The sequence below is a fragment of the Nelumbo nucifera genome, chromosome 4 (genome assembly GCF_055504915.1).
Source record: "Nelumbo nucifera cultivar China Antique chromosome 4, China Antique-T2T, whole genome shotgun sequence".
Lineage (NCBI taxonomy): Eukaryota > Viridiplantae > Streptophyta > Magnoliopsida > Proteales > Nelumbonaceae > Nelumbo > Nelumbo nucifera.
In genome coordinates this window covers 87,273,127-87,298,262 of record NC_142652.1, presented here as the reverse complement: position 1 = coordinate 87,298,262, position 25,136 = coordinate 87,273,127, and the positions used below count along the sequence as shown (strand labels likewise).

At 44.0% G+C, this 25,136-nt stretch overlaps 1 protein-coding gene across 1 annotated transcript; it reads left to right on the top strand.

Annotated features, from left to right (window-relative positions):
• The first annotated feature begins 10,791 nt into the window (after positions 1-10,791).
• LOC104613046 (Bax inhibitor-1 family protein) lies at positions 10,792-18,237 on the top strand. Its single transcript, XM_010280737.3, has 4 exons — positions 10,792-11,110; positions 17,019-17,132; positions 17,448-17,605; positions 17,730-18,237. Exons 1-4 carry the CDS (start codon positions 10,864-10,866, stop codon positions 17,937-17,939), a joined length of 729 nt encoding a protein of 242 aa, XP_010279039.3. The 5' UTR covers positions 10,792-10,863; the 3' UTR covers positions 17,940-18,237.
• The last annotated feature ends 6,899 nt before the right edge of the window (positions 18,238-25,136 follow it).

The following is a 25,136-nucleotide window of genomic DNA, read 5'->3' as shown; positions in this document are numbered from 1 at the left end:
CCTTAGACCCTGAGCCTTACAAAACAACCCAAACTGGCCTGCCCCATGGAAGTTCGGGCCACACCTCCATCCGAACTCAAGACTTCACCTCGCACACCACTCCAACACTTCGCCTCCAGGACGCCGAACTAAACAACCATACCGTACCTGACACTGAAGGAGTCTGTATCCTGAGGCGGCGCACCTAACTAACTTGGGATCTGACGCTTGACAGCCGCACTTCAACGGCCACCTGCCACCGCCATCTCCAGTTACAGAGATGGCTCCGACAAAGAGAGCAGTGGCGGTTCTGCCCCATCAGAGGTGGTGACACCCGAACTGGCAGAAGCGCAGGGGTAATCATACCCGACTTGACAGAAGCTTAGGAGTGAGTGCACGAAGTGGTTATAAAAGGCCCCCTTCCCCCCAAGAAGAGAGGTATGTGATAACTTTGCGCTATCTGGTTTTATCTTTCCTTTGAGGAAATACTAACTTGAGCTTCGGAGCATTCTCACTGGGTTCTTCCCCGGAGATTATTCGCTTTCTCCTCCGTTTCAGTCACCTTCTGCTCTAGCCCGAGGCAAGATCGTTGACAGCTAGGACCTACCGGATTGCGCACCATCAATTGGCGCCGTCTATGGGAAACGCTTCTAAAAGCCTCCCTCTAAAATTCTCATAACCCCTTTTTTCCAAAAAAACCCCAACACTCATGGCTTCTTCCAGCAATGCCGGACATGGCACGGAGATGAACACCACCAGGGAACAACTTCAAGTCCCCGTGGTGTGCATCGGACAGTTCACCATCCCCCTTCCGGTGGATGGGATCCCCAGCCTGAATGCGCCACCAACAGTGGTGCCCGTAAACCTTCCTTCCATGAACGTCCCCTTTCCTCTCCCTGTCGAAACAACCTTTACCGAACCAACTGCTGTCCCCCTGGTGACCATCTAGAACCAATTTGATGACCTGATGTAATGCATGCGGGCAATGCAATCCCAAATGCAACAATTCCAGCAGCATCAGCTCTAGCAGCACCAAGTACTGCACCACATCTCTCAGTATCACTATCAGCAGCAGCTCCCCCAACTGCCTCTGAACCAACCACAGCTTTCACCTCGGCACCCTGCTCCAAAGCCGGTTAAGCCCTCCCCTCAGGGCGGACGCCATCACCGAGGAGAAGCCTCCCAACTTCAGAACCCCCCAAGAGCCAGGCCTCATCCCCGAGCCGAGGGGAATGAAAAATCACCCCCACCTCGCAGCTCGCCGGTGGGTCGGGAACCTCGCCCGCCAAGTCAGTATCTTATTACTCCAAGTCTGAGCTCCCGCTAACAGAGAATCGATTCAGCGTCCTAGCGGCGGACTACCAACAGTCCAGGCCCATTGAGCTCGGCAACACAGAGGCCAACAATGCCAGTACCAGGCCCACTCAGCAACGAAGACGCCGACGAAGTTGCTGAACTGCCACCCGTGTCCTGCCCGAGCTCAGAGGTAAAGAAGAGGCAAGCTCGGACGAGGTAAAAGCTACCCCTATTCTCTCAGTTCCTTCCCCCCTCTCATCGGAACTCCTTGCAGTCCCCATGCCTAGAGACTTCAAGCTCCCCCTTTAGACAAGTATGATGGGTTCTTCAACCCCAACGACCACATCGATACCTTCTAGTCCCAAATGCACCTAGCTAGGGCCAGTGAATCGTGCATGTGCGTGGTACAAGAACCTGGCCCCCGGATCAATAAGGAGTTGGACCCAGTTCATGTAGGTCTTCATCGCACACTTCGTTACCAGCAAGCGGTGCCCTAGAACCGAGGAAAGCATCTTCGGAGTAGTTCAGAGGGAAGTAGAGTTCATCCGGGGCTACATCAAAAGATTCAATGACGCGTGCTTGCAGATACCGCGACTGGACAAAGCGGTGCAGCTCGCGGCGGCCAAGAGAGGAGTAACACACAAGGAGTTCAAATGGCACATGGTAGCTAGCCAGCCCGCGACCGTAGCCGAATTCCTCAAGCTCGCGGGTAAGTTCATGAGAACAGAGGAAGAGATCAACCAAAGGACCGAAAGCGGGATCGAGAAAAGGAAGAGGGAAGGCGAGCCCTCCAACCCAATCGACAAAAGAAAAAACCCAGCCCGGGAGATGAAGTTGAGTCAGCCATTCCGAGCTCCCTTAACAGCTCGGACGGACTACACACCCTTAAACATGAGGCGGACCGAGATCTTAATGACGATCAAAGACGCCCCATACGTAAAATGGCCACCTCACCTAAAAGGGAACCCAAACGAGAGAAATAAAAACTTGTACTACAGTTTTCATAGAGATCACGGTCACAGTACCGAACAGTGTAATAATCTCCTGGACGAGATAGAGGAACTCATCCGTCGCGGGTACTTGAGAAATTTTGTACAGCATAATAATAATAATAACAATAAGACAGGTCGACAAGGGAGCACGAAAGGGATGCCCCCGAATCCAGCAGCAGGCCAGCCGAACCGTCGCAAAGACAGCCTCCGGAAGAGAGGCCAGTTCGGGGAACCATCCACGTGATAGTAGGAGGTTCGGTGGTAGTAGGTTGTACTTCGGCAACGGCCCAGACGTCAGTTTGTGAAGCGGCCCGAGAAGAACAAAACCCTCCAAAGAGACCGAAGACGGAATAACCGATTTTATTCACGGAAGACGATGCGCGAGGGGTCCACTACCCCCACGATGACGCGCTTGTCATAAAACTAAGGATCAATGACTTCGAAGTCAGACGCATATTTGTGGATTCAGGCTGCTCGGCGGACATCCTCTTCAAGTCGGCGTTCGACTAGCTTCAGCTACAGAGAAGCGAGTTGAAGCCCGCGAACACTCCTCTGGTGGGCTTCAGCGGAGAGGAAGTCAGGCCCCTCGGGAAAATAACAGTACCTGTAGAAGTCGACACATGGCCTTGTGCGGTCAGACTCAACCAGGATTTCCTGGTGGTCGCGACCCCCTCCCCATACAATGCCATAATAGGGCAGCCAATTACGCATGTCCTACGGGCAGTGGTCTCCACCTAATATTTGGCAATGAAGTTCCCTACAGATTTCGGTGTGGGGGTAGCGCGGGGTGACCAGCTTGAGTCCCGCAAGTGTTATGTTGCAGCCCTGAAGAGAAAAGCGAAGGCGGCCGACGACCTCGAACTAGAGCGGCCTACGGAACAAGGCGAGGAACGAGCTTCGTCCATAGAGGAAACAGCCGCAATCCCAACTTCAGCTATGGACCCGGCTCGAACGTTACAGATCGGTGCTTCTGTCCAGGAACCTCTACGAACCGAACTGGTGAGTTTCTTACTTCAAAATTTAGATATTTTTGCATGGTCCGCGGCCGATATGCCCGGTATTGACCCCAACCTTATAACTCACAAACTTAATACTGACCCTGTAGTCAGACCCATTAGACAGAAGAAATGCAACTTAGCCCGGAACGCTAGAGGGCAGTCGACGAGGAGGTCAAAAAGCTCCTCGCAGCAGACTTCATAAGAGAAGTTCATTACCCGAGCTGGGTAGCCAACCCAGTGCTGGTGAAAAAGGCAAACGGCAAGTGACGCATATGCGTCGACTACACCGACCAGAACCGAGTTTGCCCAAAAGAGTGCTTCCCCCTCCCCAGAATTGACCGCCTAGTGGACGCGACCTCGGGACATGAGTTGCTAAGCTTCTTGGACGCCTACTCAGGCTACAACCAAATCAGGATGGACCAGTCCGATGAGGAAAAAACCACCTTCATAACCGAGTTCGGCCTGTACTGCTACAAGGTCATGCCCTTCGGACTAAAGAATGTTGGGGCGACCTTCCAAAGACTTGTGAATAAGCTGTTTCGGCCCTTAATTGGCACGAAAATAGAATGTTATGTAGACGACATGGTCGTCAAGACACAGTTTTCACAGGAATTAATACAAGACTTAGATTTTGTTTTCCAAATTCTGCATTAATTTAGCATGAAACTGAACCCAAACAAGTGTGTCTTCGGTGTCACCTTGGGTAAGTTCCTAGGGTACATTGTCAACTGGCGCGGTATTGAGGCCAACCCGGACAAGATAAAGGCCATCCTAGATATGAGACCACCCTGAAAAGTAAAAGAGGTTTAGAGGCTAAATGGCTGCATAGCCGCTCTGAGCCGCTTCATGTCCAAATCGGCAGACCGCTGCCTGCCTTTTTTTAAAGCAATCAAAGGCAAAGGGTTCGAATGGACCCGAGACTGCCAGCTCGCGTTCGACGAGCTAAAAAACTACCTCGCTAGCGTGTCGATCTTAACCAGGCCCAAGGAGGGCGAGGTCTTAGAACTGTACCTTTCGGCAAGCGATGAGGTGATCAGTTCGGTACTAATAAAAGAAGTAGATCGGGTCCAACGACCCATCTATTATGTTAGTAAAATTCTGCAGGGAGCCGGGACGAGATACCCGCAGATAGAAAAACTAGCACACACACTGGTAATTGCAGCTCGGAAACTCCGCCCATATTTCTAGGCTCACACTGTCATCGTCTTGACTGACAAACCCCTGAGGCAAGTCTTACTCAAGCCCGAGGTTTCCGGTCGACTGACGAAGTGGGCCATCAAGCTCAGCGAGTACGACCTCCAGTATAAGCCACGAACTGCTATTAAGGCCCAAGCCTTAGTAGATTTTATTGCCGAGTGCACATTCAGCCTCGAAGTCCCGAGGCCGGTTGAGCCCGAGATCCCCAGTTCGGATGAGCTCGGAGCTCCCAAGCCAATAGAGACTGAACCCCGTGAAGTAGCAGCTAGCGTGGCATCTCTCCTGGTTAGGCCAAACGCGAACTGGGATGAGGAGCCATGGATCCTTCACGTAGATGGCTCCTCGAACCAGCAGGGCAGCGGTGCTGGAATAGTGTTGCACGGCCCGGGTGGCAGGAAATTGGAATATGCATTACGCTTTGAGTTTGCGGCATCCAACAACGAGGCGGAGTATGAGGCATTGATAGTCGGACTGAACCTAGCGCAAAAGGTAAGTGCAAAACACATAGTTATCTGCAGTGATTCCCAGCTTGTAGTCAATCAGGTTACGGGCGAATACGAAGCACGCGAGCTAACTATGATCGCCTACCTGGCAAAAGTAAAGGAGGCTTTGCTCAACTTCCAGTCACACTTCATCAGGCAAATCCCGAGGTCAAAGAACACTGAGGCCGTCGCCCTATCCCGGTTAGCCAGCATGAGTCACAACGCCATGAGAACCGTGTACATAAAGGACTTACCTCGACCTAGCATTCACGGTGGGGCAGAGGAGGTCGCTCCCGTCCTTGAAGCAGAGCCGAGCAGGATTGACCCACTCGCGAGTTTCTTGCTAGATGGAACCCTCCCTACGGACCGCAATGCAGCCAGGAGGGTGCAGCACTAGGCAGCTAAATACGTCATAATAGACGAACAACTGTACCGACGGTCCTACACACTCCCCTACTTGCGTTGCTTGCGACCTGCCGAAGCCGAGCTCGTACTCCGCGACACTCATGAAGGTCTGTGCGGCGGACATTTGGGAGGCAGGGCCCTCACCCAAAAGGCACTTTGACAAGGGTGCTACTGGCCAACGCTGAAGGCAGAGGCCATCGAGCTCGTCAGAAAATGCGACAAGTGTCAGAAGCATGCCAATATCCACCATCAGGCTACCGCCGACCTCAAGTACCTCACCAGTCTATGGCCCTTTGCGCAATGGGGCATCGACCTCCTGTGGCCATTCCCGCCAGCAACAGGTGGGAGGAAGTTCCTAGTGGTGGCGGTAGATTACTTCACAAAGTGGATAGAAGCTGAACCTCTGGCAGCAGTTACAGCCCGAAACGTACAGAACTTCTTTTGGAAGAACATAGTATGTCTTTTCGGGTTACCTCGGGTACTGATCTCCGACAATGGCAAGCAGTTCGAGGATATCAAGTTTCAGGAATGGTGCCAAGATATGGGAATTCGGTAGAACTTCACATCGGTCGCACACCCGCAGGGAAACGGTCAGATAGAAGTAATGAACAAAGCTATCCTCCGCAGACTGAAAGCGCGACTAGACCGAGCTAAAGGGTTGTGGGCGGACGAGCTACCAAGTGTTCTATGGGCTCACCGAACTACGGAAAAAACCACCACAGGAGAGACCCCCTTTAACCTCACCTACAACACTGAAGCGGTAATCCCGGCGGAGATCGAAGTACCTACACTACGACCAGAAGCATATGACGATCAGACAAACGGAGACGAGTTACGTACCAACCTTGACCTACTGAACGAGGTAAGAGACCTCGCGTACATTCGGACCATAGCTTACCAGCAAAGAGTAGCTCGGTACTACAATGCCAGAGTAAAAAAACAGAACTTCCACGTCGACGATCTGGTTCTCCGTAAGATCATGGCACCCGAGCCCGACGTAGGCAAACTTGGACCGAATTGGGAAGGGCCCTACAGAGTGAAGAGAGCGCTCGGGGGGGCATACGAGCTCGAAACCTTAGAGGGAAACAAGTACCCCATGCGTGGAACGTCGTTAACTTGAGACGATACTATCTATAGACCACCAAGCGAAGTGGACTAAGTCGCTACCAGAGCCTAAGGGCTAGGATGTCGAGCTAACAAAGAACCTCGGCATAGGCAAGCAAAGGCAAAAAGTGCCAACCAAAAGCTAAGGCAAAGTGCTGACAATGAACTAATAGGGGCATCGGCATCTCAGAGAACAAGTATTAACACCAAAACAGGCCGCACGAGTGTAGTAACCCGGGCAAAAAACAGATCGGGCATATGATCAGTTCGGCAAATACGGTCAGTTCGGGAGAGAGAACAACCAACACTTAACCAAAAGAAAGTCATTCCATTGCAAAATAAGGGAGTGTACATTTCCAAAATATATATATATACATATCGAGCTCACAGGCCTGGAGGTACTTCGTCATCATCAGAAGGCACTTCAACGATACCCGAAGGTCTTGCCTCATCCTCAGAGTCCGATTCACCGTCTACAGCGTTGGCCATCTCCTGAGTAATGCACGAAGTGGTTATAGCGCTAATATTCAGCTTGGGGTACGTATTCTGGATCATCCACCGGCTTAGTTTAAAGCCCCTTCTGTACGAGCCCACCATCAGGTCATCAAAGCGCGACGAGGCGATATATTCATCGACGGCCTTCTTCTTGGCATCCTCAATGCCTTGAGAAAAGATCTGCATCCTCTCCCTAATATCCTCTTGAAGGTATTCAACCTGATGCTGCAAATCCAGCCTCAGGTCCGCCATATGCTTCACCACAACTCCCATGGCCTCGGTATCTCTGAGACCTCGCTAGCCTGGCCTGTGCAGCGCAAGAAGCCGCCTCGGCAGCACGGGAAGCCTCTTCGGCAGCTCGCGCCTGCCTCGGGCTCCTTTCCACTTGGGCCGCCAAGGCATGGATAGAAGAATTCACCTACCAAAAGGAAAAATAACAAATGATCAAAAGAACGATAGCAAGAAAGATAAAAGCAAAGAGCCCGACAAGAAATCGCTAACTTACCACCATGGCATGAGTGGTAGCACGGCAAGCTACCTGGTTCAAAGGAAGCTCAGTCCATGCCGCGACCTCCTTAGGGTAAATGGCCTCCCTACTCTTCTGAAGAGCCTGGTTCGGCGACAACACGCTCCTGAACTCGCCTTGGGCTCCCGAGCCTGAAGGCCCAGCTCACGTATAAGCATACTCGTAGTAAAGAGGGAGCCCCCGTGTAAGTAGCCTCGGCATAAGGGGCCCCTGCCGCTTCTTGTACTGGAGGGGCCATCTCGGGCTCCCTGAACGGATCCACTGACGGGTAGTCCGGTACCTCGGGCTCTGCATCTCGGGGCAACTCGGCATGAGTTCGTTTGGCGACTCGCTTCCTCCTCTTCATGGCGTGAAACAGGTTCCCACCATGAGTCTTCTCTGAGTCCATCACACCTGCAAAAAGAGCTCGACATCAGGAAAACGAAAGAACAGAACAAAACAAAAGGCAAGCCTCTGAGTAAGGAACCTACCCGAACTTAGACCGGCCTCGATGAGGTTAGCTTTCGTCAGATAATGGTGGCATTTTAGCCCAAGCCGTGCCCATTCCCGGAGGCCCTTCGCCGTCTCCCTATCAAGCGTAACACCGACATCAGGGGCAGTCATCCCCCACCCGGTTTGGAACGGCCACTCCAATGCACTTCGCACCCCGAAGTAGTCTCGTTTCCACGCCGAGACCTTGTTGGGAAGATCGTGCAAAAGCTTAAAACCCGGGCGAGGAGACAGGTAATACGCCCGCCTACGCCCAGGAAGGGGACCCGCTTGCTTCTTAAGCATTAGAATGGAAGAAAAAATCTCCAGGTCTAAAGGCAAGATCTGTTTGCAAAATAGGGAGATTGTCCCCACCAAGTTACGAATAGAATTCGGGTGAAGCTGGCCGACAGTAACGCCGAAGTGGTTCATAACCTCGACAATAAGGGGGTGGAAAGGCAGGCGCAACCCAGCAATGAGCTGCTCCCGGAATATCACGATCTCATCAGGACCGTGTTCCCAAGGGAAACTGCCCAAGGGTATAAAATAGGTGTACTCCCTAGGCAAGTTGAACTGGGTAATAAGGAAGTGAGGCCCCTCAGGCGTCATGGTCGAGGGCCCAAACTTGTCTAACGTCCGACCTCGACGGGAGGAGGATGCCAAACTACCCGAGGCGACTCGGCCTATGGGTTCGAACTCTTCCTCGAGCTCTACCTCGGGTTCACTAGGGCTGTCGGGGGATGCAGCTCGGTTCGTAGAACCTGCATCTGACCCACTCGAAGAACTGTCTGAGCTATTCAAGCTAGACATCGGGAGGAGAAGGATTCCAGGAAAGTACTCACCCGGAAAAAGCAAATGGACTACGGGAACTTGAACGCGAGCTCAAGAAGCAAAACGCATGAGTGACAAAACGACTGGGGTCCCCCACTATTTATACCCACAGTAACCAAAATTCAACGGTTCTGATCAAAGCAAATCCAACGGCCCGCAGTCGCGCTGACCACACGTCTCCTGAGACCGAGACGTGACTGGTCGCACGCCTTTTGAAACTGAAAGAGCGCCAGCGCACGTCTCCCCGCATTAAAGGCGACAACGATGCGTTTTTTCAAATTTGAAAAGACGCCCGCTGTCACGTCTCCCAACGGCGCGTTTTTTGAATTTTGAAATAACATGTACTGTCACGTCTGTTAGTATTTATAGACGGATTGGCGCGTTTCCCGACTTTTTGGCACTCGAGAAACCCGAAAAAATCCTGACGAACGCGCACTTCGCGCTATCAGTCAAAACCAGTTCAAAGTACGGGTCAAATCCACCTGTCACCTCGCGAACTCCCCGCGCCAGGGCAAGTCCCTTTGCACGAGGAGTGGGGGGCAATTGATGAAGGAAGATTTGGCCTGACCTCGTAACCACTCAACACGTGGCAAAGATAACAGCTTAGCACAACAGCACACCCAAGGCGCGAGCTCCGAAAGGAGGAACCAGCGGTCCGAACTCCCTACAAGGAGCCCGAACTCCCCGCAAGGAGCCCGAGCTCTCCCTTAGACCCTGAGCCTTACAAAACAACCCGAACTGGCTCGCCCCATGGTAGTTCAGGCCACACCTCCATCCGAACTCAAGACTTCACCTTGCACACCACTCCAACACTTCGCCTCCAGGACGCCGAATTGAACAACCGTATCGTACCAGACACCGAAGGATCTGTATCCTGAGGTGGCGCACCTGACTGACTTGGGATCTGACGCTTGACAGCCGCACTTCAACGACCACTTGCCACCGCCACCTGCCACCGCCACCTGCCACCGCCATCTCCAGTTATAGAGACGGCTCCGACAAAGAGAGCAGTGGCGGTTCTGCCCCAGCAGAGGTGGTGACACCCGAATTGGCAGAAGTGCCGGGGTAATCATACTCGACCTGACAGAAGCTTAGGAGTGAGTGCACGAAGTGGTTATAAAAGGCCCCCTTCCCCCCAAGAAGAGAGGTATGTGATAACTTTGCGCTATCTGGTTTTATCTTGCCTTTGAGGAAATACTAACTTGAGCTTCGGAGCATTCTCACCGGATTCTTCCCTAGAGATTACTCGCTTTCTCCTCCGTTTCAGGCACCTTCTGCTCCAGCCCGAGGCAAGATCGTTGACAGCTAAGACCTGCCGGATTGCGCACCATTAGTTTCTTTATAATAGATATAATCATATAAATTTATAGTTTCGTTTGTTTTTTCTTGAATCATTGGTGAAAGGAGTGGATAATCTTTATATTTTAAGATGAAGAGAGACAATATTCATGTGAGTGAAATGAATCGAGAATTTAAAAAACTTTATTTTTATGCTAGTGAGATGATTTAAATGGTTTTGTTTGGAGAAAATAGAGGTATTTTTGGTCAATTAATGTTTAGGGGATCTTTATGTAAATGAAAATTCAGGCATTTGTTAATTTACCCTTAACTTATTTTTCCTTTAGGTTCAGTTTGAAAGAAGTAGAAATACAAATATGTATAAAATAAAAATTTTTGTACTTTATATATTTATATTTTGTATTTATACTCCTTCAAACTGAGCCCTAAGCTCATATTCGAAGGAATACAAAAATTTATAGTAAAAATACATACTAAATAATACAAAATATTTGTATTTATACTCCTTCCAAACCTTTTTTTGTAAAAGTATTCCTTCCAAACGGAGCTTTAACAATTTCCAATCAACTTCCCTTTGTCTGTTTCCGCGTAAACACATATTTGCCCTCAAAAAGTAAATCGCACAAAATACCATTGACTTGTCCATTTGTTCAGGAGCAATTTCGTAAACTCACTTCTCTCTCTACTACATAAATATCTCCGACACTCTTCCTCACCTCCATAATTTTTCGTCGGTTCGATTTGCTGGTGGAGCCGTCGACGTCGAGGGATCTGGGAAAGGGAGGAGAGAGATGTACGGGTTCACGAGCCTGAGCAAGGGAGACTTAGACTTAGAATCTGGGACGCTTTACCCAGGTCTGAGTTATGGGGAGAACGAGCTCCGATGGGGTTTTATTCGTAAGGTGTACGGGATCCTCTCGGCTCAGGTCGTCCTCACCACGATCGTCTCTTCTGCAACCGTTTTGTACTCTCCCATCAATGAACTTCTCAGAAGCAGCTCTGGTCTCTTGCTCTTCCTCACGTTCTTGCCCTTGATACGTATGTCTCCGATCCGCTATGTATTTCTTTCTCTCTCTCTCTCTCTATCTTCCCTTCTACGCATACTCGTTTTCAAGATTCTATTCTTCGATTCGTGGGTTTTCGTGATGTATTTTGCTTCCATCGGTGGATTACATGTGTATGTTGATTTCCTAATTGTCGATGTGGCCTGGGTTTAGTTTCTCCTGCTTTAGCGAACAACTTTATAGGGTTTCTGATATCTCATTGTTAATTTGTTAATTAATTTATTTTTTAAGCTGCAAGGTTGTTTTTTATTATGCTTGAATTTAGATTTGTCGCCTGCGCTGTTGGATGTTGTAGTTGTTATTAGTTGGAGTACATACGCAGATAAATGAAATTAAATTTATTTGTTGGGGATTTGACCAACTTTTTTTTATGGGTTTTAGGTGCCTATGGTGTTTTCGTTTATTTTTCCCATAGTTTTTTTTTTTTTGGAAAAAAAGGTAACTTTCATTAAAAAAAGCATTAAAGACATAGGATAAGAATTTGCACTATACAATGTATCCCTTCCCACTGCATTTGTTTTTTTCTAAAGCATATGCCAGAACATTTAAACTTCTGGGAATCCTCTAAAGCTGCAATGGATCAGATCTGAGATGTCAAAAATTTCTTGCAAGAAATGAGCAAGCCTACAAGGACACGCACTTCTCTTATTAGCCCATCCACTAGTGATTCTATGGTTACCCTCAACTAACAGAGAATCAAACTGCAGTGAGTCAGTGGTTTATTTTTTGATAAATAAATTCATCTTCCATTAAATTAATGATTGGTTACAAGAACATCCCTTTAGAGGCGCGAGGTGTCACCTCTCCTAACAGCAAATACAAGAACTATAACAGAAATTACATGAATCTTGATGTTAAAACAAGAGTTACAGTTGTGCCCAGAGCAATGTTTCCATATTTATCCCTTGTTTAGCCAAGACATCTGCAAATGCATTAGCTGATCTCCCAACCCACCGTACTGTTATAGACATATTTCTTGTCAGACATTTGAATTTCTTTAACTCATTTTTGTAACCCCAAGTGACATCCTCCGGATTATTTAACCATTCCACCACTGTCTTAGAATCCCCATCAATTAGAAGCTGCTCCACACCCACTTCTTTTGCAAGAAGTATTCCTTGTATTGCAGCAAACAGTTCTGCATGGATAGTTCCCAACACCTAAAGGGTCAGAGTAGAGTAAGACAACCTCTCCAGTCTCATTCCTCAGTACACCTCCCATCCCAGAGGGACCCAGGTTACCCTGGCTACTCCCATCAAAATTCAGCTTCAAAGAACCAAGAGGAGGGGGGGCCCAGCTAGTCAATACCCTTACCTTGTAGGAGGAACAGCTTGCTACCAATTTCCAATCCTTCCAACAATCAGTAAAAGAGAGGTGGTTAAATAATTGTAGAGTCTTTAACCAATGTATTGGCCTGGACATAATGCAGTCCTTTAAGGCTTGACTGCTCCTCCCTTTTTCTTGGAAGATCCTGGCATTCCTTTCTTCCCATACTGTCCATAACAATGCTGCTTGCGTGCATCTCCACATTTTCCTTCCTCTTTTTTGGGGCCAAGAGAAAAAAGAAGGGTTAAAGATTGTACTTACTTTTGCTGGCATATCCCCACTATACCCAAACAAAGATAGAAGCCAAGCCCAGAGCTTTGCAGTTGCACTACAAGATAAAAATAGATGATTACAATCCTCACCATGAGATCTGCAAAGAATGCACCAGTTTGGTGAAATACAAAGGACGGGTCTTCTCTTTTGTAGGTTATCCATCGTGTTTACTTTACCATGCCACACTTCCCAACACAAAGCCATAACCTTGGGGGGGGACTGGCCTACACCAGACTTCTTTGGAAGGGAAGAAACTTTGTTGAGAGGAAGTTTGGTAGAGGAACTTGAAAAAGGAGCCACAAGAAAAAGACCCATTGGGGTGAATGGCCCAAATTCTTTTTTTAGGTTTCAAGGGATCCAGCCGAACCTTATCAAGGAGACACAGAAGAGCAGACAAACATTCAATTTCCTCATCCCTTAACCCTCTACCGAAACCAAAATCCCAAGACAATGCTAACAAATTTAAAATCGATGGAAGGAATTTTGAGATCACATCTTTTTTATATAAAGAAGGAAAAAGGTCTTTTAGAGGGAGATCTCCAACCCAAATGTCCTCCCAAAGGTCTTTTAGAAGGAAAAAAGGTCTTTTAACTGACTAAGGCCCACCAACAAAGTTGCCATCAAAGTTGTAAATGACTCTCCCAATTCCAGTCGCCAAAGGAAGGCCATGGACCCTTCATAAGCTTCCATTGAACCTCAAAATAAAAGCAGTTTCTGTTCTTGGGGAAATGGAAGGCTGAGGACCTAGGAGACGAATGAAGAATCTCTAACAGATTCCTGTTTAAGTCCCCATAGCCGAAACCTGAAAATGCCTTGTTAGTCAACATCCAAGAGATGAGTAGAGATATAATTCTATTTCTTAATGATTCTTTAGTGGAAGTTTCTCAAGACACATAACATAAACATGGGGGGAGAGGCACCACTGTCCAAGCCTTTTCTTTTGTGAGGTATCACAAGTATTCAACTAACCCCATGTTGCCTCCCAAAGGAAGAAGGAAATCCTTTGAGGAACCATGGAAAACCATATCCTTCTAACTGGGAAAGAGGAAGTAAAGGGCTCAAAGACCAGGCTAAGGAAGAAGGATTTGATAGAGAAGGATCTGTTATGGGTTATAGACTAGATTATTTTATCAAGAGGAGGTAGGGGACATTAGACAACAAGGAGAGAATAGACGACATCTCAACCAACTCATGATCAAGGAGGCCTCTACAAAAATTAAAGTTAAAGGAAAGACCCTGTGTTCCGTTAATGAGAGTAGAAGAAACCAAGGTTTGTTTAGCACAAATCAAGTTAAAAAGGCTAGGGAAGGACCCACTAAAGGGTGAAGGGCCCCACCAAAAAACAATCCAGAATTTGATAAGATTGCCATCTCCTAGACTAAATCTAAGATTCTAAGGTTATGTTGAAAAAAGGGGGGAGTTTGGATGATACCTTTCCAGGGATTGGCTGATGAGATCCTTCTGATTAATGGAAATTCTGTTCCTTCCGTATTTGCTGTGAATTAAGGTTCCTTCTAGTATCTCTGAAACCAATTACCTAAAAGAGTTGTATTCCTCTCAGAGATGCAATTGAGGCCCGGCCCACTTGGAATATTGGTCAAGGAAGCTTTGATTAAGGGAAGTCTACCCCCTTTGAATATATAGTTCTTTCTCCAAGCTTCCAACTGGTTGTCACATTTTTCTAAGATTAGAGCCCAAAAAACCAACATTGTTAGCATTACTTCCCTACGGTAAACTATGATACTTTACAAGTCAACTCTCTAGCTTATATCCCACCCCATTACTGTAGCCAACTAACCTCTGATGGGGAACATTAATTCCAATAATGCTACTCTTCCGGTCTTCCCTAAATTAGTTTGTAGCCCTGTTACAGCTTCAAAACATTTCAGTACCATCTTCAAATTAAGGCGGAATTCCAACTTGTCTTCAAGAGAGAAGATAGTGTCATTAGCATATTGAACATGTGTTAAGTGAATATTCTCCTTGTCCACACAAAAACCTTTAACTAACCCCAATACAACTTCTTTCTGAACGAAGACATCAAGAAAAGAATGTCAGCGACTAAGGAGAAGAGGGGGAGGAGAAAGGGGGCGTCCTTGGTTGGATAGTTTTAGAGATATCTGATTGAAATTGGAAATACCTAGACCCAAATTTGATTAATTAATATTTGGATTCAAATCGAATCCTGTCTGATTTATATGAATCCGATTGCAAATGATATTGAGCAGCATTAATAGATTAAACTAAAATGATCAAAATATTACATATTATTAATAAAGTGAACTAGAAATGGCTTTGATATTGTATGTTATAATCCAAATGAATTTAAAGTAACTCGAATGGAACTTTAACAGTTAAACCTATGACTCTTTTTGTTAGGGCTGCAGATGGTATTATCTGAGTTTGATCCAGTTAAGGGTGACCCTAATTCAATCTATTTATAATTGGATCAAAGATGGATCCAATTTGATTCAATTTAAATATGTTTACTTAAAATTTAGGGGTAATAGCATATAAGGGCAACTTTTGGGGGTTAATATCAATAAAAGTAATATTTAAAGAAAAATAAAAAATAGGTTAACTTTTTAAAAATAATATCAATAAAGGGCAAAAACACTGTTCATCATCATCTTCTTGCCATTTGTTCACCAGCACCGCCGCCCGCCACCGCCCGCTGCCGCCCCCTCACCACCCGCCACGCTGGTGGTCATTCCTCTGCCCAGCACCGCCGCCACCTGTCTCCACCCACCTCCGGCAACGTTGCCAGAGGCGGAGGCGGCGGCGTTGGGCAGAGAAATGACCACCAGTGCTGCTGCTGCCACCTCTGCCTCTGGCCACCTCCGGCAACATTGCCGGAGGTGGAGGCAGAGATGGGCGGAGGCGGCAGCGGACAGCGGAGGCGGGTGGCGGCGGCGCTGGTGAACAAATGGCAAGAAGAAGATACTGAACAGTGTTTTTGCCCTTTATTGATATTATTTTTAAAAAGTTCACCTATTTTTTTTTTAAATATTACTTGTATATCGATATTAAACCTCAAAAGTTGCCCTTATATGCTATTATCCCTAAAATTTATGTTGTATCTATTAGTAAAATTGGTTTGAATTCTTGATACAATAAATTGTGTAGCCTCATGAAGCAAAAGAAAACCAGATTGGATAGGGGTGGATCCATATTATAAATGGATTGAATTTGAATTCAAATTTTGACAGGTGGACACTGTTGCAGCCCTAGGATATTTTACCTACTTGAACATGATAACATTGGATTGCCAAGATAAATAAGCATATCATGGCGCAAAACATCATGGGAGATGGTAGAGACTTTGAGATCATTGCATAAGCTGCAAGTTGACATTACAAGAATATTTTATGGCCTCCTTCCTCTCTGCCATAATCTCTTCGCCAAATATGAATTGACGGCCCCAATTCAACAATATCTGTCCTTTTGTCTTCAGCCTGGAAAGTTCAAGTTCCCTGGGGGGAACCAAACTGAAATTGTTTGGTAGAAATATTTCATGCAGCTAAGTAGATTAAATGTCGTTATGCTGATTCCTAATCATTATTGTGTCGTCAATGATCAATCTATAATTCAAGGCCATCAATTTTTCTGTAACAACAATTCCTTACTCTGTCTGTGATTTGCATTTATTCTTTGAAGAATGTGAACTGACCCTACAGATTCTGTAATAGCGCACTTATTCTTTTGAGGATTTACTTCCCTATTTTCATAAGCTGGTTGTGATCAGGTAGAGCTTAGTTTGAGTAACCATCACAGGGTGTTCTCTCTAAGGGGATGTTCACCAATATAAACAATTTTGTTTTCCATATTTCTAGAAAATGACACATTAACCAAAAAAAACATGTTTGCCTTTTCGGAAGTGTGTTTAAAACAGAGTGATGCTTACACAGGCAGACATGGGATACTATGTGATATGTTTACATGAACTGGAATCTCCTATAGAACCTCTTACATGTTCTGCTTTAATGCTCCCTTGGATCATATCGATCCACTTTTATCCCAAAGATAAATAAAAAATAAAAATAAGAAAGGTAGACATGCTTCTTTTGTGAATTTTTATCTGACTTTTGTATGAATTATTAACATAATATCAATGTTGAACAACTATAGGAATTAGGAAAGCATGCATGTTGAAGCCAGAACTTATAAAAAATGTTTGAAGCCAGAAATTCAAGAACTTATAAATTCTGATCAAAATCATCCCTCATTTTTCTCAAGTTATGATGACAGTTAATTGGTACTGACAAACCTCTGAACTCTTGCAGTTATGTGGCCCTTGTATGTATATCAGCAGAAGCATCCATTGAACCTCGTATTCCTTGGACTTTTCACTGCATCTCTTAGCATCACCGTTGGGGTAGTATGTGCAAATACTGAAGGTTGGTCTCAGCAATGCCCCCCTCCCCTGACCCCAAGAATACTTTGGCTGTCCATGTTTGACAGCCTGGGCTCTCCCCATAGGCTTTCTTCTCATGACACATTGGCCTACACAGCTATGCGTTCAGCATCTTTTACCATCACATGGAGTCTGTGGACTAAGGTGTCACGCAGGGAGAGCCCTGTGGACAGCTCAGGCTATCAAACATGGACAGCCAAATTTTACCATATTCCTCTCTTCTTCCCATGCTGGACCGAAAAAGAAAAAACCACGTTTTAAATTTGGGAGATAACCATTCCACTTTTGGCATGTGCAGGGAGAATCGTACTTGAAGCGCTAATTTTGACATCAGCTGTAGTTTGTGCACTAACTGGCTACACTTTCTGGGCTTCCAAGAAGGGCAAGGATTTCAGCTTTCTCGGGCCTATTTTATTTGCCAGCCTCCTTGTACTCGTCCTAACTGGGTTTATCCAGGTCAAACATCTATCCTCTCTCCCATTTCATGTGTGTAAATGTAATTCTATATTTGATAAAGTTGTGTTGTTCATGGTAGCCATCTGATCTGACTTATCACAAAAAATTCCTTGCAATTGAACAGATGTTTTTCCCACTTGGGCCAACGTCGGTTGCCATCTATGGTGCGATCGGTGCTATGATTTTCTCAGGTTATCTTGTTTATGATACAGACAACCTGATAAAGCGATATTCATATGATGAGTACGTTTGGGCCTCTGCCGTTCTGTATCTGGACATCCTCAACCTGTTCCTTTCCATATTGCGTGTGCTGAGGGGCATGCAGTCTGACTGAAAAGGCTGGCTCTATTGTGTGCTGCATTGAAGTTGGTCTCTGCCGGAACTACGTAGGGTAAGATACCACCACACCTTCAACAATTATCAATGTTAATCTGAACTTGGCTTGGCTCGGCTCCCATCTTCATTGTTTTACCTTTACCTTTTTGTTCATATTCTATTATTATAAATTTACTTGGGCTCTGATGTGTACTGTATACAAAAAGTTTATTGCGGATAAGAGTTTGCCATTTGCTCTTTTGTTTGCAGTTGTTTATTTGAAACTTCATCTGTAAAATCTTTTCTAGTTTACTTCACCCCCGGTCCCATGGGTCTCCAAGTAGTTAAATTAACCAGTGTTGGAGTCATGGCAAATCAAGAGTGCAAGCAATCAAAGTAACTGATATGCGATCTGATTATAGCATAAATTACAAGTACTAAGTAAAAATAAACTGAGTAGCAACCAATGTAGCCTAAGAACAGTGATGCATTTAACCCTGTAGAAGGGAAAGGATGGCAAATGCCGTTACTATCCTTGAAACCAATTAAGCCCCTCTAGTTGCAAAGATGAAACAGCTTTCCAACGCACTCTCGAGTCACGACTTGGAACAAATGAACCATGACATTATGCAGGCCTAGATGCGAGAAGGTGGGGAGGACGGAGGGGAACACCCTAACAGTGGAAAAGCTCAATATGAACCAATTAACCTGTGTGTGAGAAAGGAAGAAAAGACGCTCAATGAACCTGATAAGGTTTATTTGAGTTCTATTCTACTTTCTTAGTCCGTGTGGGATTGATTAGAGAACAAAAAGGAAAGAGCAAAGGTTTTTGTAAACTTTGTAGAACCAGACCAAAATAGAGGCAGGCACGATCACGAAGGGGAGCATTTATTAAATGCAGGTACAAATAGGTAAGGGTGTCAATGGACCCGTAAAATCAATTAGGACAGATTGGACGGACCAAAAAGATAGTGGATTGGACTAATTTGGTCCAAAATATTTATTAGATTTGACTGGGCCTGGGTCTGTCCATAATAAATTTATACTGGATTTGGTTAGATTAAGCCAATATCCAGTCCATTGATATAAAAAAAAGAATATAGGTGTCAATGGACCGGGTTTGGGTTGAAACCAATCTAAATTAAAATGAATTTGAACAAATTGAATGGTCTGAACATTGAATTGATCAGTCTAAAATGGTCCAAATTATTCATTGGATTGGATTGGACCTGATTCATTTGTAATTGATTCACATTGGATTGGATCAGACTCGACCAAATCCATTCCAATTGTCACCCCTACAAATAGGAGAGAATTTAGTTGATTTGAATCACAACAATCGGATTGGACGCATGAATGCCTCCATTTGAAAATAAATCCACCTCTCAGGCCATCACTAATCCTATAAAATTTAACTAGATAGTGGAGAGAAGAAAATAAATGAATCAAAGTTGTACACGTGAGGCCAAGTGATGGCGTTAATATACTGTAAAAATACAATAATATGTTGATATATACAAAATTTGTTATTAATATCTAACATCTAATATCAACCCGAATTTTAACTGATTCTAATCTAAATAAATTACATAGGTTGTGTTTGGAAACGATGCAAATGGAGTATAAATCCCGGCTCATGGTAAATTTGCATTCTGATTCACTTTTGCTTGCATTGACAAATGACAGAAAATACATTTTCTAATATATATTTACGTTGATAATAAGATGTAAAAGTACATGAATAAAAAAGAAGTAAATTTGCATTCAAGTGGGGTTTTGATAAAAGAGTCATACTTTATTGGAATTCGTATTTGCATCTATTACAGCTAAATTTACTTGTTTAATAAGAAAATAAATTTGTAAATGCAAAACTAACCCAACTTTGCAATTATTACATTCACACTTATTTGTATCGTTTCCAAACACAGTCATAGTTTATGTTGTGCAATGCAAAATTTACCATAGCCGCCGCCCAAGAGAGTGAATTGCTCCCAGAGTCCCATGACCCATCGGTGTAGATTCTGTCAGTCCTCACGTGTTCTGATGGGCTTTACCAGTCAGGTCCGGTAGAGCTAAAGCTTTGAGCTCGATGCAGAACGATTAGGGGGTTTAGTGGTGACTTGACTTTGAAAATCGCTTCATTTCGAGCATCATCCCATCCCATATGGATTTCAAGGTCTTTGGCAATCTTCATTTCTTTGTTGGGTGTGAGTTAGCCCACTGCCCACCAATCCAGGATGTTTTGATAGGTCGCTCTGAGTTAATTGAATCTGGGTTGGTTCCCATTTTTAGGCTTGCAGCCATACGGCCGGAGTGAAAGGGCACTTAGTGCAATTGTGTATCCTCTCCATCTCCATTGACACAAGTTTCACAACATGTGTCGTGCTAGTGCTGCTGTCCCTGATGCCACAAACTTCCTTTGGTTTTGACTTTACCCTTGGAGAAGCACCAGATAAAAAGTTGGCTAGTAAGTGGTGTACTTAGAGTCCGGATTGGCTACTTAATTCTGCGCTCCTATCATCTCGTCTCATGGTGTGGGTTCATTTTAGGGCATTCTTTTTCTGGATTTTGAAAGGGGGAAAAGTTGGTAAATGGGATTTTGATTTTCATTAACCAAAAAACCCATGTTCTTTTTTCAGATATATGGTGTGACTAGGGAAAGTTTATTTTTCAGATACCCATTTCCTACGTGGATAAATAACTTTCCCACTTGTGGGAAAAGTTGCTAACACATGAATGAGACAAAAATACCCCTTTTAATATTGAGTTTTTATGGCTAAAATGGTCATTGCCTTATTTACATGGGAAATAAAAGAACATGAATAAATGTACTTACCCGGGTAAGTCTTTCTTGGGAAACACTTAACTAAATTACCAAAAAACGAATGGAGCCTTAGTCTAAATAATATTTTGGATCCCTTAGTTTTTATTTGCTTGAGTGATGTGAGGGGGCATGACATGCTACTCCTCGACTTGTGTAGCACATCAGAGTATAAAATAAAATAAAAAAAAAGTCCAGATGTCAGACCAATTAGTGGTTTTACCAGCTTTGGCACTTAACTTGTGTAACTAACACATCATTAGCTTTTTGGGAAATAAGGGTGGGTAAATTCTATGGAAAAGAAATAAATTCATGTTTGTAATTCATTTACTTGGGGAAGTAATATTATCCTCAAACTTGTTTACTCATGTATGCTAAAAAATTGCTAATACATGATGGGACAATATTATCCCTTTGATAATGTCACTTTTTGGATAAATAGATCATTGTACATCTTTCCCTGAGAATAAAAGAATTCTGGTAAGTGTTTTTATCCGGATACCCAAGAAACATTTACCTGAATAGGAGCATTTGCTCAGATAAATGATTTATCAAGGCACAAATGAAGCCTAAGACTCGATTTGAAAAGAGTACAAATAAAAAATAAAAATAAGTACAATACAAATATATACAAAGTACAAGGTTTTACATTCTACACATTTGTATTTATACCCCTTCAAAACTGAAGTCTAAGGATCTGATCTGTAGGCCGATTGCCTTGATCTTAGCTGTAAGGGTATGTTGAGTATTGCTACAACACTGTCCTGCTCAAAAATACTTTGGTAGTTGGAAGTAGCCAAGAGACTTTCATGCTGGACAAGCGGGAGATTGGCTTCAGTCAGTGCAAGGCCCGTTCGAACACTGTTCAAACAGCCTTGCATTGGGAACATTTCCGTACTTCTATGCTTTATTTCATGGGGAGATATTCCTAATGCAAGGCTATGATGGTTGTTCGAACGGGCTTTGCACTAACTGAATCCAGTTTTGATAAGCAGACGGTAGTCTTCTAAACCATGCAGGATCTGCTGCTCACATGTGAATACGCCAGTATTTTGCATACAATCCATCCATGTGTACGTGGTACATAACATTGGTGTGTTCATTTGTGATTGGTTATGTTTATGCAGCCTATTATACATGACATGGCGAATAGTAGATCCAAGAGACTCGGTTTGACTGGAAATATTCCAGGTAGGAATGGCAACAAGACGTGGCAGTGTGGCACCCCCTCCCTATAGCCAAGATACCTTACCCCATCTCCAATGGCATGGCGGGTTTAGGGCATGGACGCCCACTCCTTGTCGAAGATGGGGAATCCTCAAATTTTTCTCACTCCAAAGTAAATTATTTAAAAATACATTTAATTTGGGGGCATTTTAAAAATAAGATCATGGAACTTTAGAGGTATTTTTGAAATTAGATTATGAGAATGGGGGGGGGGTATTTTAAAAATGAAATGTCCTAAGGGTATTCTACTAATTTACCATCAAGTTTGGAATGTATATGAAAAATTATATAAAACCCTAATTCTGTTCTATCTCTGATTAGGAGCAAAAATATTTTCTCCATTTCTATTTGTTACTGTTTTTTAGAAGAGGAAAAATTGCCATCCTTAATTTGAGACAAGCCAATAAAAGTAGAGAGCAGATTGATAAACTAGGGATTGCGCCCCACATGCATATCTTAGATGCATTGGGAACATCTCCCAAAGTTGTGAGTGGGAGATGTTTCCAATACATAATTGGGATATGCTGTGAGTGGGGCGTTAGTGGGGCGCAGATGTGCATTCGATAAAATAATTAGAGTTTACCTACTTACACTCGCCACAATCTTTAAGGAGGCATAATTCCTCTCGACTCTTCAAATCGGAAATCCCTCCACTAGCAAGCTTAACAAATCAAAGCATGCCCAACTCGGATTTGGAGGCCAATACATGGGTGCCTGGAGCCCCCCTAAATTGTCCAATAAGTTGAATTAAAAAGCAAAGCTGGCAAGCTGCTACTTGAAGCCATGGTTTTCAAAACCGGACCGGAAAATCCTACCTGACTGGTTCTGTTTTTTTCAAAAATCGGATTTTCCTTTAAAACCGTTGATTTTGGTCAGCGAATTGTTAAACTGGATGGTTACTCGTTCGAATGGTTTTGACCGTTTTTTATTTTTTTGAATATTTTTTATTTTTTTGTTAGAATGGGCCGAGCTTTCGATTTGAATTGTAGGACCGTTCGACCTGGTAACTGGACCCCTGACCAGTTAAGTCACCGGGTCAGTTTTAAAAACCATGCTTGAAGCTATAACTTGCTAAAACTGCAAGCAGCTACCCCCATTTTATGTAGCCCCTTACGTTTATTATCGAAAAAAGAAAAAAAAAACTATAACCCGCTAAAACTTTGAATCACGGCCCTTCAATTGGATGAAGTGACTTTAAGGTAGAGCTATATGTACTATATTAAAGACCATGATTTAAGGTTTTAGCCCAAGGCTATGAAATCGGATTCCACTTCTCACAAAACCTGTCTTCATATCACCCTCACAGTTCCTTGCATCCATGCATTGGGAATATCTTCTCATGAATAAAAACATACAAGTTTGATGTTTGAAGAAAAGAAGATAATCCGATGTTTGAAGCTAAATCCGAAAAGAAAAGAGCTACTTCCAAGGGAAATTTTATCCTTTAGTATTTTTCTATCAATCTTAACGATTAAATATTTAACAAGTTGTATATAAATAGTTTTCATTTTTGAAAACCACGGTATATATGTAATTAACCCCCTCAAATAAGATAAGAAAAATGGGGCTGAAAAATAGGCAGTTTGCTATTTCTAATTTGCCATAAAAGCCATATGGCGTGGCTTTCCTATTACTCCTATGTATAGGGGTGTCAATGGACTGGTTCTGGGTAGGAAATCAAAACCAATTTGAATGGATTGGATGGACCAATAAGACATATTGAATTGGACCAGTCTAGACTTATTGGTCCAAACTATTTATTGGATTCCAATCAGCAAATTTGATTGAATTGTTAAGTTGCCATCTACAACTTCAAGAGAGGAGGGATATCTGTGGAAGGTTGTGTCCCTCGTGGAAACTATGTAGAAAGGGCCAACTTCTTATGGAGCAGGTAGGGGTGTTCACGGGTCGGGTTGGGTCGGTTTCTTGGGATTTTCCCAACGACCCGACCTGGTCGGGTTAGTTAAGGTGGGAACCGAAACCGACCCACTGACAGGCCAAACCGACCTGGTTGGTTTGAGTCGGGTTGGGTCGGTTTCGGTTTTGCTCCTGTACAAAGCCAAAGAAAATCTGAATTAATTGATAATTTGATATTCAAGAGTCCAAGATAAATCTAAATTTAATTTAGGTAAAGAATGAAATCAATAAATTCTTCATGTAAAAACAAGTGTCAATAATGGGCCTTCTCGAATAAAAAACTAGGTAAATCTAGGTAGGTAAATCAATAAAATAAAAATTTAGAAACCTTCTAAATTCTAATCTAGGTAAAAAACTAAAAAAGGACACCTAATTGAATTCTAATTGTAATTGCCTAATGGGCCTTCTAGAGTTCTAGTTCTAGTAGAAGTCTAAAAGTAGAAGACTATTAGGAATTATGAAACTACTCAAACTAGGAAGTAGGAACTACCAAACTAGTAGAATACTAGTTCGGTTTGGGTCGGGTTGGTTTCGGTTTTCATGCAAGAAAACCGAAACCGAATCGAGATTTCGGTTTATGTATGTGCCCAACCCGAAACCGACCGGAACGGATGAAAACCCGGCCGACTCGGGTTGGGTCGGTCCGGGTTGGGCATTCTTATGAACAGTCCTAAGAGCAGGTGTCTCTCCAAGTAAGGCAACGACATTCACTCATTAGGCTCAGTTTGGAAAGAGTACAAATACAAATATGTATATTACAAATACCTACAAAGTAATACAAAATACAAGGCATTGCATTCTACATATTTGTATTTGTACTTCTTCAAACTGAGTCTTAGATTCAGTTTGGAAGGAGTATGAATACAAATATGTTGAGTGCAAAATCTTGTATTTTATAATATTTTGTATGTATTTGTAGTATACATATTTGTGTACTCTTTTCAAACTGAACCAAAATTGGTAGGTGCAAATTTGACCACTAATACTATGAAAGTGAAAATACTTTGGCTCCTATCTAGTCGAAGGACTTGCCTCCGAGTCTGGATCTGTTCCTTAGAATACACCTCACACCGACCTCACAAGCATATCTAACCATGTACTGAAAATATTATTCATGAATAATAACACTTAAGTACAGGAGATATTTCCGATATACAGTTGCAACGTGTTGTGAGGTTGGTGTGAAGAGTAGATCCGAACATGCATCCTACAAAATGCTTTTTACGCTTAATTTTAGGGTTTTGGGTTTAG